At 46.3% G+C, this 22,910-nt stretch overlaps 1 protein-coding gene across 2 annotated transcripts; it reads left to right on the top strand.

Moving 5' to 3' along the window:
* On the top strand, positions 1 to 22,211 carry CILP2 (cartilage intermediate layer protein 2). Of its 2 annotated transcripts, none has more exons than XM_075611101.1 (9): positions 1 to 273; positions 5,110 to 5,205; positions 5,584 to 5,853; positions 7,626 to 7,808; positions 8,784 to 8,936; positions 10,452 to 10,757; positions 17,040 to 17,148; positions 17,560 to 17,717; positions 19,037 to 22,211. In XM_075611101.1, exons 1-9 carry the CDS (start codon positions 183 to 185, stop codon positions 21,412 to 21,414), a joined length of 3,744 nt encoding a protein of 1,247 aa, XP_075467216.1. In that variant the 5' UTR covers positions 1 to 182; the 3' UTR covers positions 21,415 to 22,211. The 2 variants fall into 2 exon arrangements, with proteins under 2 accessions (XP_075467216.1, XP_075467215.1); XM_075611100.1 differs by having other exon boundaries at positions 5,107 to 5,205.
* The last annotated feature ends 699 nt before the right edge of the window (positions 22,212 to 22,910 follow it).

The raw sequence follows: 22,910 nt of genomic DNA, 5'->3' as shown, positions 1-22,910 counted from the left end.
TCCTGAGAGAGCTGCCTCCAGCTCAGCTCCTTTTGACAATCCTCCCAGCCAGGTCTCTTATTTCGCCTCCTGCAATCAGACTCCTCATCTCAGTGCAGCACAGGACGTTTCAAGCTCAGCATCTTGTGAGCTCCTCGCTACCTGTCCGGCCAGCATCAGAGCATCAGAGAGCTGAACCGGTCATGTACCCGCAGCAGGCACTGGGCACAGGCATGCCAGCCTGCCAGCCTGCCCTGCTCCTGTCTGTGTTACTGCACTTTTCAGCCACCTTTGGTAAGTATATCACATCCTTTCTTAACCTCTCTGGCAGCAAAGGGGTTAATACGATGGGTCATTCCCGTTTCTCTTCTAGGTCTAATATTTGTCCTTAAAATATTTAACACATTCAGGGACAGGCAATTCCCTTTGGCTGGAACTAAAAGAAATTGATACGACACTGTCCGTTGAAGTGGGAGATGCCAGTACCAGCCTCTTGTCTTGTGACCCTGAAAAAGTCACTACAGTCTCGTGTACTTGTGATTGTAAGCGTCTCAGTATTCATTTTTTTGTATATGGCACTGACAGTGTTTGTAGCGCGGTACATAGCATTTTATTTTGCAGGAACAGCAAGTCCCTGCTCTGGAAAGCTTACAATCCGAATTCTGTTCTCTTTGGCACAGGGAGACAGCCGGGTTTCTCACTTATGGGACCATGTATCAAGAAAATGTGGGTGTCTATTTAGTAGAGTTTCCTGGTTGCTACACTTGGGCAATAAAAAGGTACCATATTTATCAAAGACCGTGAATCCTACTGAATTTAATGTTAAATTTGGTGGGATAGCTTTTTTTTGCCCCAGTATAGCAGCTGAGGGACTTTTTTCTAAATACCCCCATAGTCCTTGATGCAGGGGAAATCTTTCCTTTTGGGTCAGTTTGCACCCATTGCCTTGGGGAGGATAAATCTGGAGTTGCTTCTAAACTAGTTTTAAACCTGGGAAACTGATATATAAATATCCACATACATCCCTTAGCTGTAGAAACTAATGTCTGTGATACTTGGTTATTAAAGGGACAGTTCCCCCTGCATGATTATGCTCACTTTTAACATCTCTAGTTTTTTCTTTGCTGCCTAATTTTTTGAAACGGTGTATTTTATTTAAAAAAAAAAAAAAAATTTTAAAAAGCCTTTTGCCTAAATTAATATGGCTGTTAAGCCCACTCACTTAGTGACACAAGTAGTCCTCAAAGAGTCTTATCTGAGAAGATTCCAATACATTTTTTTTGTAATAAGATCTTTTGTAGTCTGCTTGGAAAACAGCTCATTGCTGCCTAGTGGAGTGGGAAAAGTAAGATTAAAAAGCAGGACTCATGTGAACACTCCAACGCAGGCTTAAGGCCTTTTAACATTAAAATACAATTGAAAAAATCAGCTTGAAACAACAATAAGATTGTTTATGCTGCTTTAAAGGGCATCAAATGGCGCTCACTTTCTAAATGGGTCATATTGGGGCGACTGCACCTTAAAACTCACCTGTGGGTTGACCATTTCCCTTACCATCTGAAGCTAGCTAATCAACATCATTACTTCCCATGTGTCACTAGCCCCTTGACATTGGTTTAGCTGCAAAGCATTCTGGTCCGTGCCACTGTCCTGTGTTAAGGGCACTTCATAAAAAGCGTAATGAGACCCAGCTGGTAATTAAGCACTGGTGTTGAATCTATTGGGACTGGATATGAATCAAATTCTAACACAGCCGCTGTGCCCCACAAGGCTACATCATATCGGCACTCACTCATGTTCAGGAATATGCTGCTCTTGTATTAGGTGCTGACAGCCTTAAACCTTAAACCTACACAGCTCGGCTGGGCTTAATCCTCTCTGCAACCACTCTGCCAGCAAGACAGTAGTGGGGTGTAATGGTCGAAGGAGCTTCAAGATTCAGTTCCGACTTTGGCCAGTTGAGCCAGCCCAGCCTTTTTAAATTAGGACAGAAAACCTAAACCCAGACCTCAGTAAATCCTATACACAAAACCTCTGCAGTCAGTGAATAAAGGACCAGAAATTGTTTACTTTAACTGTGCCTTTTCTAATTTCCTGCTTGCGTCTGCCTCGACTGTAAAAATATTGTCAATCAAATGTATTATATGTGATAGAGATTGGAAGCCTGGGAGGGTTACACTCCCATTGAACTGGCAGAGTTTATTTGAAGCTAAGAATAGAGGGGAAAGCAGACAGAGATCCAGAATCTGATACTTCCTACGTGCGTCAAAAACCGTGAGCAGACAGACGGGCCAGCTAGGTCCCAGAAAACTCCCCAAGGGGCCCCAGCAACAGGTTAACCCTGAAGATCCAGAATGACTGGGAGACTCCCCAAATCTTGAGTACTCAGTAGAGTCTAGACTTAGGCTGAGTTTATAGTGCAGGCGACATTGAAGGTGACGCGACCGGTGACGTCACTCGTTGCCGTCGCCAAAGTTGTAATTGAGTTTTTGCGATGTCGCTGGCTGCAAGGGGCGGTGACGTCACGTAGAGGCTATGTGATTGGCTTATTGCAGTCACGTCGTGCGGCCATCGCGGTAAATATCAAAATCCATTGATTTCGGCGATTTTGGTCGCTGTGTCGCACCGGATTACATGTACTTGTTTTGACACGGCGCGCTGTAGCCAGGACTATAAGTGCAGACTGAGGCAGGGGTGCTCAACTCCAGTCTTCAAGCCCCCCCCTCCAACAGGTCAGGTTTTGAGGCTATACCTGCTTCAGCACAGGTGGCTCAATCCCCTCTGATTGAGCCACCTGTACTGTAGCTGGGATATCCTGAAAACATCACCTGTTAGGGGGGCTTGGGGACTGGAGTTGAGCCCCCCTGAACTAAGGTAATCTCCCATAGCACAGCCACGTGGAACGGGTCCGAGAACAACAAAAGCCCAGTTTAAATACGGCAGCACCGGAGGACTGTAACGTTCGCTATAATTAGAGAGAAAAGCTATGCGTGAGCGAGGAGTTATTAACCCAGCAATTCTCAGGGTTCCAGCGGAAGGAAGACAGAAGCAGGTAGGTGTCTCCTCATGAAATGGTGCAAATACACCAATCAATGATGGATGTAAATAATAATAATAATGGGTTGTTCTTGTATAGTCCTGCTAGACATTTTTACAGACACAGTCCCGGCCCTATGGTGCTTACAATCTATGTTTTTGGTGCCGGAGGCACAGGGAGTGATTTGCCCAATGTCACAAGGAAACAGCACCAGGAGTTGAACCATGTTCTCTTGCTTCAAACTCCGTGACAGTCAGTGTCTTTACTCACTGAGACGCTCCTTCTTCGACTCGGTAAATGCAGACTAAAGATGTGAGCAAACGACCTAAGGCAGCGCCCACGCTGCCGCTGACTGTGCTTGGCGCTTAGCGTGGTCAGCACAATCAATTTCAATCTGTCCAGCCACGCTCACGTGGCCTGTGCACGTACGCTCGAGGGCGCTAGGTGCTTGCCGAGACAGATAAAATTGAGTTTGAGGCGCGCTGAAGGGTCACGTGACCTCAACCAATCAGCGCCAGTCACTGTTAGGCCACGCCCCTCGCTCACGCTTACTGAAAAAGTTGACGGACAGCCGAACGCTCATACTTAGAGAGTTGGTGACGTCACCACTCAAGCATGAGCACGGTCAGCGGCACGGGGGGCGCAGCCTAAGATCAGCCAGCTAAGAGCAGCAGTGTCCATATCACTGGCTCCATACAGTGAGTGAAACACTGCTTTGCAGAATTCTATGAATCCCATTTACCATCTCATAAGGAACAAGTCTTTTATTTACTTAAGTATCAATATACCCGGATAAGAGTCCTGTATACTGTACAAAATGATATCATTTGAAACACTGGGCTATGATGGTTTATGAATCATAAGATAAATGCCCATTAAAGGGTATTCCTTGAACGCAAGATTAAAATTGTGCAGTAATATGCTCTATGGGGTTTTTATGTATATAATTTGTTTTCATTTATATATATATATATATATATATATATATATATATATATATATATATATATATATATATATATATATATCTCCACTTCTCACATTTATGTTTAATTATTATTATTTAGAGTTACAGTGCAACCCATCTGAGCTTGTTTGCGAGTGCAGCTGCAGTGAGTTAGTCTGCTGTTGTGTAATTGTGTGTGTGTAGTACGTGAGTCAATCTGTTGTGTGTGTATTTCCGTCAGTCTGCTCTGTGTGTATCAGTGTGTGTGTGTGTATATCTGAGTCAGTCTGCTGTGTGTGTGTGTGTGTGTGTGTGTGTGTGTGTGTGTGTGTGTGTGTGTGTGTGTGTGTGTGTGTGTGTGTGTGTGTGTGTGTATTTGAGTCAGTATCCTCTGTGTGTATCAGTATATATATATGTGTGTGTATCTGAGTCAGTCTGCTCTGTGTGTGTGTGTGTGTGTCTGATTCCATCTGCTCCTTGTGTATCAGTGTATGTGTGTGTATCCGAGTCAGTGTGCTCTGTGCGTATTAGTGTGTGTGTATCTCCGTTCGTCTGCTATGTGTGTATCAGTGTATGTATGTCTGTGTGTAGCTGAGTTAGTCTGCTTTGTGTGTGTGTGTGTGTGTGTGTGTGTGTATCTGATTCCATCTGCTCCATGTGTATCAGTGTATGTGTGTGTATCCGAGTCAGTCTGCTCTGTGCATATTAGTGTGTGTGTGTATCTCCGTTAGTCTGCTCTGTGTGTATCAGTGTATGATTGTCTGTGTGTAGCTGAGTTAGTCTGCTTTGTGTCTCTGTATGGATGTACAGTATGCATACGTGTAACTATTTCCAAGACTATGTACTTATGCGGTATGTATATAAGCACAAGTGAATAGAAGTCTGGATCTGTGTACATACTATATATTGAAGTGCAAACCCTATTAAAACAATGACATGTATTATGGCTCTACAGCTTGTTTCCCACTGTGGGCCTTTAATACCCCAGTGTGACACCGCTAGGTGGGAATGCCTTACTACTCAGAAGCTTGCAGTATTTGGTGCTTACATGGAGAAGCTGAAGTCAGTAGGGTGTGTCCCTGAAGAGCGGGTTGAGAAATAATGTATTATGGGATTTTTTACCCCTATCAAATGTATCTTCCTGTAGGAGCACACAGGGATGAAGTTAAACAAGCACAGATTCCTGCAGGGAGAGGGGGGACAAGGCCAGGTCCCATGACCCTCCTAAATCTGGACATGACAGGTGCACCCTTGTGCTTTTTATTCCTCACCCTATCTTTCCCTCTCCTCTTCCTTCCCTCCTTGCTCCTACCTCTCTCACTTCTATTTCTTGTCCCCCTACTCTCCTCTCATTCTATATCTTCCCCACCCTTTTTGTGTCACCTCTCTCTCTCTCTCTCTCTCTCTCTCTCTCCACTCCTCTCACCCTGCACTCTCCCCATTTTTCCTCATCTCTAATGTTCTCCTATTCTCCTACAGCTCTACCACTCTCCTCCATTCCTCCTCTTTTTGGATCCAATCTCCTTTTTCTCACCCATCCATTAGTCTCTTCTCAAACTCCATGTCTTCTCTCTTTCTTGCCATTGGACGATCCAAACACCTAACTCTACCCCCCAATCAGGTACCACCGAATGGACCTCCTGGTTTAATGTAGACCACCCTGGAGGGGAAGGCGATTATGAGACCTTGGAGGCCATACGCTTCTATTACAGGGATCGATTGTGTGCCAGACCCATCGCCCTTGAGGCCAGAACAACCGAATGGGTGGCCCCTGAGGACACAAAGGAGGTTGTACACTCCAGTCCAGAGAGAGGCTTCTGGTGCATCAACAGGGAGCAGCGAAGAGGCAGGATCTGCTCCAACTACCACGTCAGGTTTCAGTGCCCGCTGGGTAAGTGCAGCTGCCAGCTTCTCCCCCACATGCCCCCCTCCTCACCAGCTTCTCCTCCACATGCTCCCCTTCTCACCAGCTTCTCCCCAACATGCTCTCCACTTCACCAGCTTCTCCCCATATGCCCCCCTCCTCACCAGCGTCTCCTCCACGTGCTCCCCTTCTCACCAGCTTCTCCCCAACATGCTCTCCTCTTCACCAGCTTCTCCCCATATGCCCCTCTCCTCACCAGCTTCTCCCCCACATGCTCCCCTCCTCACCAGCTTCTCCCCCACATGCCCTCCTCATCAGCTTCTCCCCCACATGCCCTCCTGTTCACCAGCTTCTCCCCCACATGCCCCCCTCACCAGCTTCTCCCCCACATTCTCCCCTTCTCACCAGCTTGTCCCCCATGTGCTCTCCTCTTCACCAGCTTCTCCCCATATGCCCCCTCCTCACCATATTCTCCCACACATGCTTCCCTCCTCAACAGCTTCTCCCCCACATGCTCCCTTCTAACCAGCTTCTCCCCCACATGCTCCCTTTCCTCACTAGCTTCACCCAACATGCTCCCCTCCACACCAGCTTCTCCCCCATATGCTCCCCTCTTCACCAGCTTATCCCACATGCTCCCCTCCTCACTAGCTTCTCCCCACAAGATCCCCTCTTCACCAGCTTCTCCCCCACAAGCTCCCCTCCTCACCAGATTCTCCCAAACATGCTCCCCCCTCACCTGCTTCTCCGCCACATGCTCCCCTCCTTGCCAGCTTCTCCCCCACATGCTCCCCTTTCTCTCATACTGTTCCCCCCATCTCATTCTTCCCTCCTCTCTCACGCTACTTCCCCTCTCTTTTACTCCCCCTTTTTCACTCCCTAACACCCCCACAGTTTTACTCTCTAACAACCCCTCCCCATTTTAATTCTCTAACAACATCCCCATTCTTACTCTCTAACCGTCGCTCGTTTTGACTCCCTATCCCCTCCCCCAGTTTTTACTCCCTAACCTCCTCCCGCCCCTTTTTTACTCCCTAACCACCTTCTGTTACTACTTCCTTCCCCCCTCTCCCCTCCCCACCCTTGGGCGGATATTCTCAGTGATGGAGGAGGGCCCACCCAGGGCCGATATCTCGATATCGGAAGTTGGACCCGACTTCCGGTTGGGCCTAACTTGTGGGTTCAGGCTGCAAGGGTGGGCCACTTCGGCAGGTGACTAGCTTTGCACCCACGTTCCCCAGGTTGAACCTGGGGAAGGAGGCAGAGTGACTGCAGGACTTGCTGGAATGGTGTTCTCGCTTCTAAAATAAGTGCCGGAATGGCGTTCTGCTGCGTTCCTGCTCCACTCTAGCCGTGCGTGTGTGTATCTGAGTCAGGCTGCTCTGTGTGTGTTTTAGTGTGTGTGTATAACTTTTAGGCAAGTAACTTTATCTCCCGAAAATTAGATTGTGAGCAGAGACTTACTGTGCTTCCAAAAAATCAGTATACAATGATGCGTACATGGTCAGCCCAATAAGAGAAAAATTATTATAATTGGTGTTAATATCATTATTATGATATGAGAAATACCGTCTATTTCCCTTGATACTTAATTTCCCGGTAAAATGAGAGATGTGGGTTCCTTGAAATGCAGATGTTGTGTCATACTGCTGTTACCTATATAATATAGGCACTAATATACTAAACAGTGTTTGATCAGATTTTACGTGTGTGCATTATTTAGATTGAGTTAAAGTTGCTGTCACCCATGAGGCTAGAAACTAATGTCACCCTTACTCTGGTTTCTCTACACACTTCAGATCAGCTGTATTGGTCCCATTGGTCATCCTGGAGTTCCTGCTCTCAAACAGGCTGCGGAACCAAAGGGATCCAGACCAGGCAGCGTTCCTGCATCAATGTCCAGCCGGTGATGACCCTCAACCTTCCGAAATGCGTCGGAGATGCCACGGAACGGAGGGTCTGCAGCTCCAGTCCCTGTGCAGGTGACAAGCAGAGAGTGATGGATCTCAGAACCTCCCACACAATGAAGCTTGTGTCAATGCTTCACCTCCGCTGGGTTTGAGACGTGCAACTCTGTCTCCGTTTAGTTCCTAGAACTTCCCTTGAATTTCTAAACTGCAGATGTAGCAGGCGTTTTTGCACCCGTAATGCGTTGGGTTAATAATACTGGCGTGTTATTTAACAGTAGTGCAATTGAACACAATCGTTAAGGAGATAAGACAAGTTTTATTTACCGTGTCTTTTCGTGCTTTAAAGTGAAAACATTCCAGCGAAGTCACTTCGCAGGACTAAGAAATTCAGTTTCCTGCGCACAACTTGCAAGCGTTCGCAAATTGTCACCGATTTCTGCACACTTTCACAAACAAATTACCAACCGTTTTTGTAGCATTTGGGATCAAAGTAAGGTAAACCGGCTTTGTGATGGTTTCATATTGGTATGATATATTTTAGTCGGTTGCGAATGTGTGTGAGAAATGTGTTGCACATCTCCAAGAGATGGAAAAAGTGGCACAGGCTGAAGCACCTTTTGACCCATGGAGTGGTCCGTACCTGTGTAGAGTGACAGCGACACAGAGAGGGAGGTAGTGTCGCCCATCAATTCTATCTGTCCTCCTAACACAATATCACAATCACCTGTGACCGTCACACAGTAAGTTGATAGAGGGACTCAAAGTCTTTCCCTCCTACAGTAGTGACACCGTGACACAGAGAGAGAAATGATCTTGAAATGAAATCTCCTTGCGCAATACAGTAACACAAATTACCCCTGGGACACTCCCTCAGTGTCCTGATCACTACAAGCTCTGTTAAGCACTCGCAGTGATCAAATAAAGAGGTGTGAGAGCTACAGAATTGAGCAGTCTGATTAGTTAAGGCTGTGGAACTAATTTTGAATGCGCTATTCTACTTAACTTCTATATGTATATGACACTATTTTTTATGCCTGTCCCACACAGAGGGCAAGTGGGCACCTTGGGGAGTTTGGACCCCCTGCACCAGGACCTGCGGAGGGGGGAAACGGGTCCGTCGCCGGACCTGCATCAGCAAAAAGAGCCCGTGCGTCGGACGGCCACTGCAAGTTCAGAAGTGTGCAGGGTCACCGTGCAGAGGTAGGAGCTGTCCCCTGACTCTGTCCCTCGGTTCTGGGAGCAAGAGAACTCCACAGCTGATGCCTCCCACTCTCCCAGACCACATTGCAGGCTCTGCTGGAGTTTCAATTATAGAAAAGCACTCACTCATGCAACTGGAAAAGATGATCAGTGCGCAGCTAAAACATATTCCCACATTAAGTGCTGGACATTAAACACAGTATAAGGTGATATTGTACACAATAACACATGTAAGGAGTGATTGAACCTTTTGTGAAGGAGGTCACTATAATGCGTCTGCAGCCTTCTTGAGGGGGTGGCTCGACACCCCTACGAATGGAAAAACGACACAAAGACAAGGCGCACAACGCACATAGTGAAGTAAAGTAAATAATGATAAATTTACTAAAAGGTTAAAGGTTCTGCGTACATCAATAATGAAGAAAACAAGCAGTTGGTTAGTGGGGTTACCACACAGTAGAAACAGCCGGAGTGTCAGCTCTTCGACGGAGGCGGTTCAGGCAACAGGAACAAAGCCGACATCAGCCAGGACAGAGGAGAATCCTGTGACGTCATCGGTAAGCGCACGATCGCACTGAGCGGCGCACTGCAAGTGTTCCAAGCCGGAACTGTGGGACTGACGGAGGTCTCTGTACTCCGCAATGGGACATCCTACCAGCCTTACCATCTGGTTACCCTGAGACGAGCAGAGTGTGACCCAAGAGTCCGTGGAGGTTCCTGTCCTGGCTGATGTCGGCTTTGTTCCTGTTGCCTGAACCGCCTCCGTCGAAGAGCTGACACTCCGGCTGTTTCTACTGTGTGGTAACCCCACTAACCAACTGCTTGTTTTATTCATTATTGATGTACGCAGAACCTTTAACCTTTTAGTAAATTTATCATTATTTACATTACTTCACTATGTGCGTTGTGCGCCTTGTCTTTGTGTCGTTCACTCATGCAACACCGTCTCTATTACTGTGAACATTCATTTCCCACCTTACGGGAACTGAGGTATTATACAGAATTTCAGAGACATTAATCATTATTATAATAATACTTTTCGTTTCTTATATAGAACTGGCCGTGTATGTAGCCATGTACAAAAATGTTAGCATGCACAGTGAGTCTCTGCCTTGAAAAGCTGACAATCTAATGTTGGTGCCTGAGGCACAGGGAAATACAGTGACTGTCACAAGGATCTGATGCTGGGATTCAAAGGAAGACCTCTTACCACTAAGCCACATCTTAAAGACACAGGAACTTTTAAAATATCTGCTATATGTATACTTTCTACAGCATTTCTATACTTGGTAATAATAGTATGGATTGTGTGTTTGTGTTATAATTGGTAAGGGTTCCATTCTTTAAATAGAAGAAGCCTTTAATAAATGGGGGTGTGAAGTAATTCTTAGTGCTGCTTTATATTACAGCATGGCCCTCTTCAGGGATGAAGGGGTAACTACACTGGTGCTACAACCTTATTGACAAGCAGTTGTATTGCACATACCCACATGGCTCTTCAACTTTCTCTTCCAGGCTGCCACCTGTCTTGTGCCACAGGTCATGCCAACGCGGCCTGCAATCGTTGTACCTGTGCCAGCCACGTTCTGGTGGGCAAAGTCTGCAATATTAAGGGATCGGTCCTGCACAACGCTAAGGTGTTCCTGAAAGACGAGCTTCTTGGCACGACGGACCTGCATGGCCAATTCAGAGTGCCCAGTGTTTGCGCAGATGGTAGTGCCAATATCACTGTATTTATGGATGGCTTCTCTCCAGTTACCTTGCCGAGCATAAAGAATGGGTCCAGCATCTCCTACATTGAAGCTGTTTTAAAGAGAGAGGGTGAGAGAAAGATATTTGGCAAACCTAAACTGTTAGTACTAGACTTACAGTATGTCTGTCCCGATAAGTCCTCATATATACATAGCGGATAGTTCAGTAATAATCATTATGCATCCATGGTTCATCTACCTCAGGTGTGATCAACTCCTGTCCTCAAGGGCCACCAATGGGACAGGTTTTCAGGATATCCCTGTGTAACCCTGCCTGCCCGGCTTCTAGGGAGATTACATCTGGGGGGTGTATTATATGGCTACTCCGCATGGGTTACCTTGACTCAGGGGCTGGATTCAGGCGGCTGGGCGATGAGGTAGCAAGGTAGCATAATAATGGGCGCCAGGAACTTTTATAGTACAGCAGTCATTTATTCGTGTCCCCAGGCACAGGGACGGCTCATACACATGTTAATAACGTAGTACTGGATTTTATTATAGACACACGGGAATACAGTTCTTCCATCAGTGCCCACTCTTACCACTTAAATTAGGGTACTTTGACTTAGTTCTGTGTAAGTGTGGGACCCGGTCCCCCTTGTTGCTTTAGAACCGTTATCGGTATTAATCCGATTACTCTGGGCCTGTACGGGGATCCTGTTGGGTCTTCCTTACTTGACCCAATACCTTTTGTCTGTTTGGGAATTGCCACTTCCATACAGACTGATGAGGAATATTAGCGCTGATCCGCAGTTAGAGCTGATCCGCCGGCACCCGGGAGCTCTCTTTCCTGAAGCCCTCTATGGCGTGCCGTATACCTTTTCACTACTTATTCTGGATTCCATTCCTTCTTTCAGGGATCTTAACTTAACGGGTACTGTCCCTATCTACAACATAATAAACAGGGGGGCCTGGTCTGTGCTATTACTTTAGAAATGTTACTGACCTACTCTCCCTGAGGCTCCTCTCCTCTTGTCCTCCTGGAAACTAGAATAGTCCCTCCTCCTTAAATACCCCCGTATGATTCCTGGAACCCCATAGCAACCCAGGGTGGGGCCCAGCATACAACAGCTATGTTAGTAAGCCTTTTGGAGGGGTGTTACACTCTTCCCTAACTAAACCATATGTTGCCCCTATCATTGCATAGATACATATTAACATTGTTAGAATACACATACAGTATATACATTTAGTTATATACATCCTGTAATAACATTAAATATCCTCACACATAAACAGAGTTAACCTTGAGCACTGTACCTTATCCAGGTAGCTGTGCTATACACACATGTACAGCAAGGGTGTACTCTCTTATATTACCACATCCTATAGTCTAATGCAGCGGTGCGCAAACTGTGGGGCGCGACCCCCAGGGGGGATGTGTAATACATAGCAGTGGGTGCAAAAGACAATATATCGCCGGTCCCGGAGAGGGTAATGTAGTACACATGAAACCATAGTGAGCATAATCATTACTGCAGTGACATCTTACCAAGACGGGATCAGACACTTACAGGACATACAGTAGGTGAGCAGTAATACACAGACTACCAATTATGGTCTGGATCAGGCGTCCTAACCATACCACCCTTGCCATCAGGTACTTCCACATAGTGAACCCGTCTAGCACCCTTTTCGTCTATATACTCAACCGGTCTTTATAAATGCTCCAACCAAAGTGCCATATTCTCACTATTTTATCTACTCTATCCTGATTTTGATTCGAGCAGGACATGCCCACACTAAGAAATGTGAGCTCTAGCTTTACATTGTAATCAATGTTTTCTGGACATATCTACTATATTCATAGTATCCCCATACACAAATGGGTACTCATAACGCCAGGTCTCCTTGACCCGATCCCGGATCATGTGATCAGACAGACTCAGCCGTGTTAGCTTACGGCCCATCGGAGCACCGTGTAGAACCCAGACTAATAGCTTCTCTTTGGGAAGCTCAGTCATAACCATGCCCACTATACATCATCACTGAGAAATAAACAATCATCTAGTTCTTCAGTGTGCGGTATATAGGCCTTGTTTTCCTCCTCAGAGTTCATAGGGCCCCCTGCCCACCATTGTTTCACCTTACCCTCTTGGCCAGACACCATTCGTGTCATACCAACTTCTGGGCAACTTGCTGCAGCAAATCCGCCCTGCCATGGGACTTCTACTGCGGGGGTTTCCCCGGACTCTGAAGTGGCTAAGTGGTGAAATCCACAGTAGATACCAGGAATTTCCCCATAGAGGGGAGAGAAGGCACTCAATTGTTGGAGTCACAGGAGGCCACACAATCTCCGATAGCAATGGAGCAAGCCACATCAATGTGGCCTACTGGTTCCACCACTCGCGGAACCTCAGGTGGGTCCTCGATTACCTCCTAGGTAGTGTAGCGAAATGGTCTCTAGAAGCATCTCAGCAACTGTAGGGATAGGGACGGCATTGCTCGTCTCTTCTGGGGTGGAATTCCCGTGTTCGCGTCCTTCTTTTGCTTATCCAGGTCGACTGGTATAAGGAGGAGGTGAATCATGTTCTGCAGAACTTCTGCAGAACTTTCAGGGCCATATCCATCGGTTTTGCTCAGGTCCCTATATGTAAGATAATTCGCACTCCGCACACTTGACAGTGCTAGACAAGGCTGCTCCTGGACATTGACATCCAAACAAGCAGCTTGTGGGAATTCTGTGTATACACAATCACGAGTGAATGATATAGTCACTCCCTGTTCCACGTGCTTCGGTCTCTCTGTAATACTCAGTCCCTCCCCTAACAAACCAGCAGGATGAGGGCGTGGCCCATATTGATCTGTATCCCCAAACTGTGACTGGAGAGTCTGGAAGGGAGGGCGTGTCCACACACTTCGTGCCACCAGGCAACCGTCTCCGCACATCGTTGCCACCATGCATCCTTTCATCTTTGTTGGGAAACTCTGTCTCTCTTTAACTTGGCGGGAAACTCTGTCCCTCTTGACTTCTCAGGACTCGGGAAACGCTAGTTACATAGTTAAATAGTTACATAGTAGATGAGGTTGAAAAAAAACATGCGTCCATCAAGTTCAACCTATGCTAAATTTAGACGACAGATACTTTATCCTATATCTATATTTTACAGTTTATTGATCCAGAGGAAGGCAAACAAAAAACCCCAGTGAAATATCATGTAATGATGTCTCATAAGGGGGAAAAATAAATTCCTTTCTGACTCCAAGAATTGGAAATCACATTACTCCCTGGATCAACATCCTTCCCATGTTTACTTATTTGGTATATCCCTGTATACCTTTCCTTTTTAAAAAAAGATGTCCAACTTCTTTTTGAACAAATCTATTGTATCAGCAATACTAAAGTCTCCCTGCTGAAAAACAGGGGCAAAAAAAACAGCACCAGATTTAGAAAGGGAAAAAATCGCTTTCAATGCAATTCCATTTCTATAAAAACAAAAAAAAATCTGGTGCTGTTTGTTTGCATTGTTTTTGCAGCAGGGAGTCCTCCCACACTATATGTTGCTAAGTGATTCTACTCTCCAATTATAATCTACATATAAGTGAATGCAGAATGCCTTGCATCCCTTCCAAGGGTGAGAGTGACAAAACCTTTGTCTCAATAAGTAATTGTCCCCAGGGGAGCTCAGCACAAGGAGCTGTTAGACTGGGAGTGTCTTCCGGGCGGCACAGAGTGAGATGCATTACATGAGCACCGAGACATCAATCAGAGGGGAAAAAACCACATGTGCGGAGCAGTTACATTGTGCCAGCTACAAGGGGAAGTTATTAAATTTTCATTAATCCTCGTCTACTAAAATAAACTCAATGCTTGGCTCCAGAATAGAGATTATGAATACGTTCAGGATACTTCTGTTAATTTAATCCTTTCGCTGCCGGCTGGGCCAGGAAATATACCGTGGAATGTAACCGGGTTTATCCACGTGGCTCTGATTGGCTAGTGTAGTATAGGCAGGCCTCTCTGGTGATGTAAGTGTTATAGAGTTACTGCTGGGCTTTCGATAGACTCGGGCATCCCACTTTATAGACTTAGTGGAGGCTCGTTATTAAAGTGTCCGGGCTGCATAGCTGGGGCAAAAAAAAAAACCAATACCAGATTAATCAATGGAAAGGAATCCCAGTTGAAATAATAGGAGTTCTTCCTTTAATAAATCTGGTATGATTCGTTGCACCTGGGAGACTTTGGTCCATAATTCCCTATGGGTTATACTGCATGCGCAAACGGCGAGCGCCAACCACACATGCGGGAACGGCGAGCACCAACCGTGCATGTGCGAATGGCTAGTACCAACCACATATGTGTGAATGGCTAGTACCAACCACATATCTGTGAATGGCTAGTACCCACCACATATGTTTGAATGGCAAGTAGCCATCGCGCATGCGCATGAGTAGCTGGCAACTTGTCGCCACACATGCGCAATGGGGGCTTGCCGGCCGCGCATGTGCAGCACAGGGAGAAGTTTGGTATAAGATTATGTACATTTGAGATGGTCACTAATAAGGGAATTTAGGGAGGGGGAGTTGTCATGTGATGCAACCATGGCCACAGATTTCCAGTCTGAATGTAGGCAATTTGCCGGGGATTGGAGTCTTTGTCACATGGCATCGAGTCCAAATTAGCCTCAATCAAATGATTTGGTGGAAAAGCTCAGTCAAGACCATAAAGACTTGTACTAGTTTTCCGAAGCACACCACTGGACAGTGGTTTTTCTCCAGCTCCACTCTTGATGGGGAGAAGGTTGAAGATGAATTTACTAATAATTCAAGAATACGAATAAATGAATTATGAAGAAAAAAAAACAGCAGAAAAAGAAGCAAACATATTAGTTTGAGATAACAGCTCGCTAACATTCACAGGAGTTTGTCTGCAGAATCACACCTGAAATACCTGGGGACAGAGCGGTACCATCATAGGGCAACCAAGATTCTATATTATCCACCCACACAGATCAGGGAGACACATCTCAGGCAAACTAAAAGGTACCTAAGGGTAATACAAGAGACAAGCTGACAGCCAATTGGGACTCTTCCTTTTATACATCATGAAACAGATAGGGATAGGGTGATGACAAGATGACAACTTGCATTCAGATGAAAGGCCAACACTGAGAAGATCAGTGAGGTACATCAGATGCCCTGAAAGACTTGTTAACTTAGCAGGAGACCACTCAGCTTGAAAGGAAAGAAGAAACAGCGGTCAAGACATCAGTTAAATACTGTTATGTACGTGCAGCAGATGCTTTGCTTTCCATATGATATTTGTGTTGGAATATGGAAAATAGCTGAAGCGCTCAAATGCAGGTATATCTCAAAATGATAATAAGCCAGACCACTGTACCAGGGTACTAACAATTGATATAGTACCTATTGTGTCATATAATGGGTACTATCCTCCTGAAGACAGGTGGTGTGTGGTGCAACCCACTCACCATCTGTCTCATCGGCAGGTTCCCCTGAAAAATATGCAAATACTCACATCCTGGTAGGGCAGGCAGGCAGGCTGTGCAGCTACTCAATGCAATACAGGGAAAAGGGAGACCAAAAAGCGCACCAGCACAAACGGAGCAGGAAGAAACCAGGACAAAAAAATTCCTTGAAAAAGAACGCTGCGACGTTCGAAATGCATTGGATGGGTCTTTTGCCACATTAAAGTGCCCTTTTAATCATTTTTTTGTCCTGGTTTCTTCCTGCTCCGTTTGTGCTGGTGCGCTTTTTGGTCTCCCTTTTCCCGATATTTGTGTTGGGTCTGTTGTTTTCTTGGTAGGGAAAATATGGAGATATGTACATCGTATAAGATCGTATAATTGGTTTTAAAAAAATCCCCCCTTATGTTGATTTAGTGTTATTAATAGGGGATTTGAAGTGGACTCCTAGCAGTGAGGCAGGGGGAGTTGTCATGTGATGTAACCCGGAAGAAGCTGTGCTCCACAAGATGTAGGTTGGTTGTTATTAAACAGTTTGTCTTTCTCAGTCAAAAATATGACTGCTTTATAAACCTGTGTCACCATTCTGTGTGAGAAACTAACTTAATGGGTCACAGGTTCCTTGTATCTCTTTGTCATCGTCACTCTGATGTGGATGGGACATAGGCCTTTATATCATTGCCATTGTGCCACCCTACAGTGGGAAGGGACAGATTCACTGACCTGTAGGGTCCATCAGTCTCTATGTCACCATGTCACCCTGGAAGTGACAGATTTAATGGTCCACAGAACTTTTTGGGTGTGTCAATATGTCAATCTGTGGCACCTTAAAGCTCTGTCATGGTGTCACCCTGCTGTATATGAAATTCTGTCTCCAATGAGGCATAACTGTCACTATAGTTCTGTCTGTTTTCCTTCCTTCTCAGAGAAGCCCTATATGGTGCAGCATCCATATTCCAAGATCCAAATACAGGGACAGAAGGTGACTCTGTGCTGTGAGGCCACGGGGAACCCAACCCCAACTAAATATTACTGGTGAGGAGCAAAGGATTCTGGGAGGGAGGGAAGAGGACAGACAGCTTCTCAATTTCTACACATGGCTCAGCATGGACGGCTGCAGCGCCTGCCTTCTCCACATACATATACACAGCTAACCGTTTATATTTATACATGGGGCAGGTACAGCATGGGAAATGCTAGTCTAGCATTCTCACACACAGTCAACCCCTCTACTTATACACATGGCAGTTACAATGTGGGCAGTGGCAATGCCACCACCTCCCCCACCCACACACACACAAACACACACACTGTGTGGGCAGTGCCAGCCTGCCCATAGCACACATACTGCTAAAGCCTATAATATTATAAAACTCAGGGCAAGAAAAGTGTGAGCAGGGACAATGCCAGACATCTTTCTGATCTACCCTGTCTTCTCTCATGCAGGTATCACAACGGCACACTACTGGACAGACAGAGACTTAAGTACGACAACAGAATAATCATTCGCAATGTTCAGGCAGCCCATGCTGGAATTTACCAGTGCAAAGCTAGCAACGGACTGGGGACCATCAAGTCCTCTGTGGCCGAACTGACCATTATAGGTGAGTAAAGCTATCAAAGTCCAAAATCAGTCTGATTTCAGCCATTCTTTTCATGCAATGTCTTTATATATAATGAAAAGTTCAGTCCGCGCTCTGGCTCTTTAAACTTGGAATGTTGATCCCTCTCTGTTCTTTTGCTGCTCTTGTGTTATGAGGTGTCTCCCCCACCTCCAAATGTGGCTTCCACCGGAAACTCCGACGGCGATACCAATGTTAGCAGAAAAGAAGAAACATAAAAGCGCACCAAGATGAGAGATGTATATTGTATTAGCAATAATAAAAATAATAGTAACTTACATATAAAATTTCTTTAATAATCCCCGATTCTGACGTCTATCACAGGAGTAGGGCATCACATAGAAAATAGATGGGCAATCTCAGTTCTGGGAGATCAGACCCGCGCGCTGGGGCTGTCTCTGTCCTGTCTCCTATCCTCCACGTGTAGTAGCGTGGTGAGGAGTGTAGCGCGCATGCGCAGGAACCGGAGCCCTCTATAGGTGTCTTTAGGATGCCTGTCCGTTTTTGATACCGTAGAAACGATCGGGAACGGGCAGAAACGATACACTTGAATGTGTACTGGTGGTGGGTAGTGAAACCACCAGCCACAATAGTCGTGACTATTGTGGCTGGTGGTTTCACTACCCACCACCAGTACACATTCAAGTGTATCGTTTCTGCCCGTTCCCGATCGTTTCTACGGTATCAAAAACGGACAGGCCTCCTAAAGACACCTATAGAGGGCTCCGGTTCCTGCGCATGCGCGCTACCCTCCTCACCACGCTACTACACGTGGAGGATAGGAGACAGGACAGAGACAGCCCCAGCGCGCGGGTCTGATCTCCCAGAACTGAGATTGCCCATCTATTTCCTATGTGATGCCCTACTCCTGTGATAGACGTCAGAATCGGGGATTATTAAAGAAATTTTATATGTAAGTTACTATTATTTTTATTATTGCTAATACAATATACATCTCTCATCTTGGTGCGCTTTTGTGTTTCTTCTTTTCTGTCTTTATATATAATGTATAACCATTTTCACTTAACGTAACCATGTATTGGTCACCACAACTCTGTGCTCAGGACATACTTATAAAACATTTTATAAATTCATTCTGAGTAAAATAAAAACAACAATAACCTTCTTAATGAAACCTTCATGCGTGAGACTGAAACGCCTTTGACATGTATGTGACCAGTAATGCCTAAAGTGTGAGACTAGCAGTGAAAAAGCTAAACATTGGGGGGGAGAAATAGATCGCTCTCTTCAAAGGTTGTTATGTATCTCGTTAAGTAGAGTTATTCCTCTCTTGCTTCTAGGTAAAGGTCAAACCAGCTGTGACAGCTCACCCCAAGAACACCTTATTAAGCTGCCCTTTGACTGCTTCCAAGTCACAACTGGCTCTCTCTACTACAATGTAGGCAAGTGTCCAAACACTAGGTGCGTGGGACAGTTCAGCTCTGATCTCCTCTGCAAAGAGAAGACAAACTACTGCTGCGGCGTGAAGCGCATGGAACAGCGAGAGGTGCAGTGCTCAGGCTACAGTCTACCCATCATGGTGGCAGCAGAGTGCGGCTGTGCCCAGTGCATTCAGCCTAAAGTGTTGGTACGAGGACGGGTGACTGCATACGATACCGGGGAGCCACTGCGTTTCGCCCAAATCCTGCTGAGTGGGGAAAATGTAGGCTTTACCGGATATAAGGGGGAGTTCACCATGGACGTGCCCGTTGGCACTAAAAGGTTGGTGGTCATGTTTGTGGACAGTCAGGAAAAGTTTGTGGAGACCATCAAAGTCTTCCCGTTTCACCCAAGGGGTAGCACCGTGTACCAAGAAGTGAAGGTGATGAGGAAACAGGAGCCAGTGTATCTCGATCCTACAATGGCCAATGTCATTCCTCTTGGGGGGGTAATGGGAAAGGACCCGATGGGGGAGATGGTCATACCACCCAACTCTTTCACCAAAACCAATGGGGAATCCTACAGAGGAACTGTCAAGGCCAGTGTGACCTTCCTGGACCCAAGGAATATTAGCACTGCCTCTGCCGCCTCAAGCGACCTCAACTTTGTCAATAGAGATGGAGATATCTCTCCACTACGCACCTATGGAATGTTTGCTGTGGACTTCAGGGAAGAAGCTACCAATTCCCCTCTCCAGACAGGAAGAGTGGAGGTGCGGCTGGATACAGAACAGGTAAAGATGCCCCAGCACCTCAAGGAGATGAAACTCTGGTCTTTGAACCCAGAGACAGGAATATGGGAGGAAGAAAGTCATTTCCAAGTGGCAGGTGAAAGCCGAAGGCGGAGGAGAGAAGAGAGGTCGTTCCTGATCGGGCAACTAGAAATACGAGAGAGACGTCTCTTCAACCTGGATGTGCCTGAGCACCGGAGGTGCTTTGTGAAGGTCCGAGCCTACATGAATGAAAAATTCATCCCTAATGAGCAGCTAGAGGGGGTGGTGGTGACCCTGATTAATTTAGAGCCAATGCCAGGCTTCTCTTCCAATCCAAGAGCCTGGGGTCGCTTTGACAGTGTGATCACGGGTAGGAATGGGGCCTGTCTACCTGCTTTCTGTGATGCCCAGCGGCCTGATGCCTACACTGCCTATGTCACAGCAACAATGGGAGGAGAGGAGCTGGAAGCTGCTCCGTCCTCCCCTAAACTTAACCCTAACATAGTTGGAGTGTCTCAACCCTACTTAGCCAAGCTGGGCTACCAACGGACTGACCACGATGACCCTGTGGGAAAAAAGACAGCCTTCAAAGTTAACCTCGCCAAACCAAACCCAAACAACTTTGAGGAGACCAGCGGCCCAATCTATGCCTACCGGAATCTGCACGGGTGCGAAGAAGCCCCGGTCTCGGACAACCACTTTCGTTTCTACCGGGTGGAAGAGGACAAATACGAGTACAATGTGGTCCCCTTCGATGAGACGGACTTGACCTCATGGATTGGCAGCTACCTGTCTTGGTGGCCCAATCCGCAAGAGTTCCGGGCCTGCTACATGAAAGTGAGGATCCAGGGCCCACAAGAGTATATGATCCGCTCCCGGAACATCGGGGGTAGCCACCCGCAGACAAATGGTCAGGTGTACGGGCTCAGGGATTCCCGAAGCGTAAGGGACTTGGAAGTGGACAGCAATTCTGCTGCCTGCCTGGAGTTCAAGTGCAGTGGGATGCTCTTCGATCAGAGTTTTGTGGATCGCACCATGGTGGTGGTGACTCCACAAGGCAGCTGCCGTATCACAGAGGTCAACAAGCTATTGGAAGAGTATCTCGAACGCCATCCTCCACTGGCTGTAGGAAACGACACCGCTGCATTCAATATGCTGGCACCTGTTGACCCTCTGGGGCACAACTATGGCATCTACACCGTCACTGATCAGAACCCCCGGCTAGCCAAAGAAATCGCCATTGGGCGCTGCTTTGACGGCACCTCCGATGGCTTCTCACGAGAGATGAAGTCCCAGGCAGGTGTGGCGTTGACTTTCCGGTGCCAGGAGAAGCCAGTAACACGTGAGAGCTTCTTCCAACGCCTCCTCAATGCTCCTGGGGAGACACTTCGCGAGATTCGCCAGGGTATGCAAGAGAACGAGCAGCGAGAGGCACCCTCTCGTGTCGTGCCTTATCCTGCTGTCGGCTCTTTTGGCCGAGGAAGGCGACCCTCAGCCAATCAGAGAAGAGCTGGGCGCCCTCAGTAAAAGTGACACGCCCACCAAGAGAACCAAGGGAAGAAATGGCCTAGTGCTAATGTCCCTGCCTTTGAAGTGGGTGACCTCAGTTCCAATCTCACTCCCAACAAATTGTAATTTAAGGAAAATCACTTTATCTAAGGGCCTCAAAATTAGACTGTAAGCTCTACAGGACAGACGATTGTGCCCAATACAGATAAAAATGTTTATATATACACTGTATATGTAAGGATAAAAATCTGGAGTCTTTTTCAAGGGGATTTTGTTTGGCTTGGTGATGGGTATCAAATAAGAAAGAGATTTAGAAATGTTTTAAGAATTATGCCTAATTCTTTTTCCCTAGAGAGTCTGAGTTCTGACAACTGATATGATCTCGGTTTCTGAATGAACTCCTTCAAGGCTAGTGTGGCACCTAAGTCACTAATTAATCAATGTAATGATATTACTTTTGTGACTATTAATCTAGCATAATTGGGACATAGTTAACCCCCTTCGCTGCTTGCATCCTGTCTCTGGCAGTGAAGGGGATATCCATGCTGTCTCTCTCCTGGGTAAGAAGCGTTATACATCAATGCACGTCTGATGAAAAACAGATCACAGTAAAGCTGTGCTAATCAGTGTAATAAAATATGGTCTCCCACATGGCCTAAATTTAACGTACTAGGGGATTCAAATGAGGTTTCCTACTTGGGCGTTGAAGTGAGAAAGTGGGAGGGCAAAAGGGGTTGTCACTGGAGCAGCCTTTTTATGTATGTAAGTTGGAGTCCCACCTATATTGGATTTGCAATAAAGCAAAAGCCATGTAACTCCATGTCTGGAATTTGTATAATTTTCTTTACACATTTCAAGAAAGATCCTGTACTTTTGGTGACCGGGGCAGAGTTATTAGGCTGATATATTGAAAGTAGGGTCAGCCCCTTCTATGACCGACGTGTACTAATGGCAGCAACATGTTTAAGGGGTCACATCTGGGTGACTGATTACATTTTTTTAAATGAAAATCCGACATCTATACGTATATATTTAAATCATTTTTTTAAAGTTACTTTTTAAACACGGTGAGCTGAGACTTGGGAGGGAGTTTGATTTCCTCTGGCTGCTCCCTTCCGTGTGATATCACGGTGTGTTCAAGAAGGGTTTGCACAGGCAAAGCCCGTCTCTCTCTCCCTCCTTATCTTTACTGGCTCTCCCTTATCGGTAGAGAAAACACTTGGTTGACGAACACTCGCCCATTTAGAGACCCCCAAAGGAGAAGAAAAAAAATCCCACTGGTTTTCCAAAGCATCCTAATCTTTGCTTTAAGCACTGTTACATTTAGTTAGGGAAGGCAGATTGTTACACCATTTACAAAATGTTATTTTGAGGTCAGTTATTGGCAGCCCTCGCAAAATTGATTGGCATCAAAGGGTTAAAACCCCACCCCCCCCCCTAAATACATAGAACCCCACTTCCAAGGAGAGAGAGAGAGAGCTTTGGGTGGCTTGATGTACATAGATACTCAGGAT

The sequence above is a fragment of the Ascaphus truei genome, chromosome 8 (genome assembly GCF_040206685.1).
Source record: "Ascaphus truei isolate aAscTru1 chromosome 8, aAscTru1.hap1, whole genome shotgun sequence".
In the NCBI taxonomy this organism is placed as follows: domain Eukaryota; kingdom Metazoa; phylum Chordata; class Amphibia; order Anura; family Ascaphidae; genus Ascaphus; species Ascaphus truei.
The sequence above is the reverse complement of the archived record's forward strand: the minus strand, read 5'-3'. Positions and strand labels throughout refer to the sequence as shown.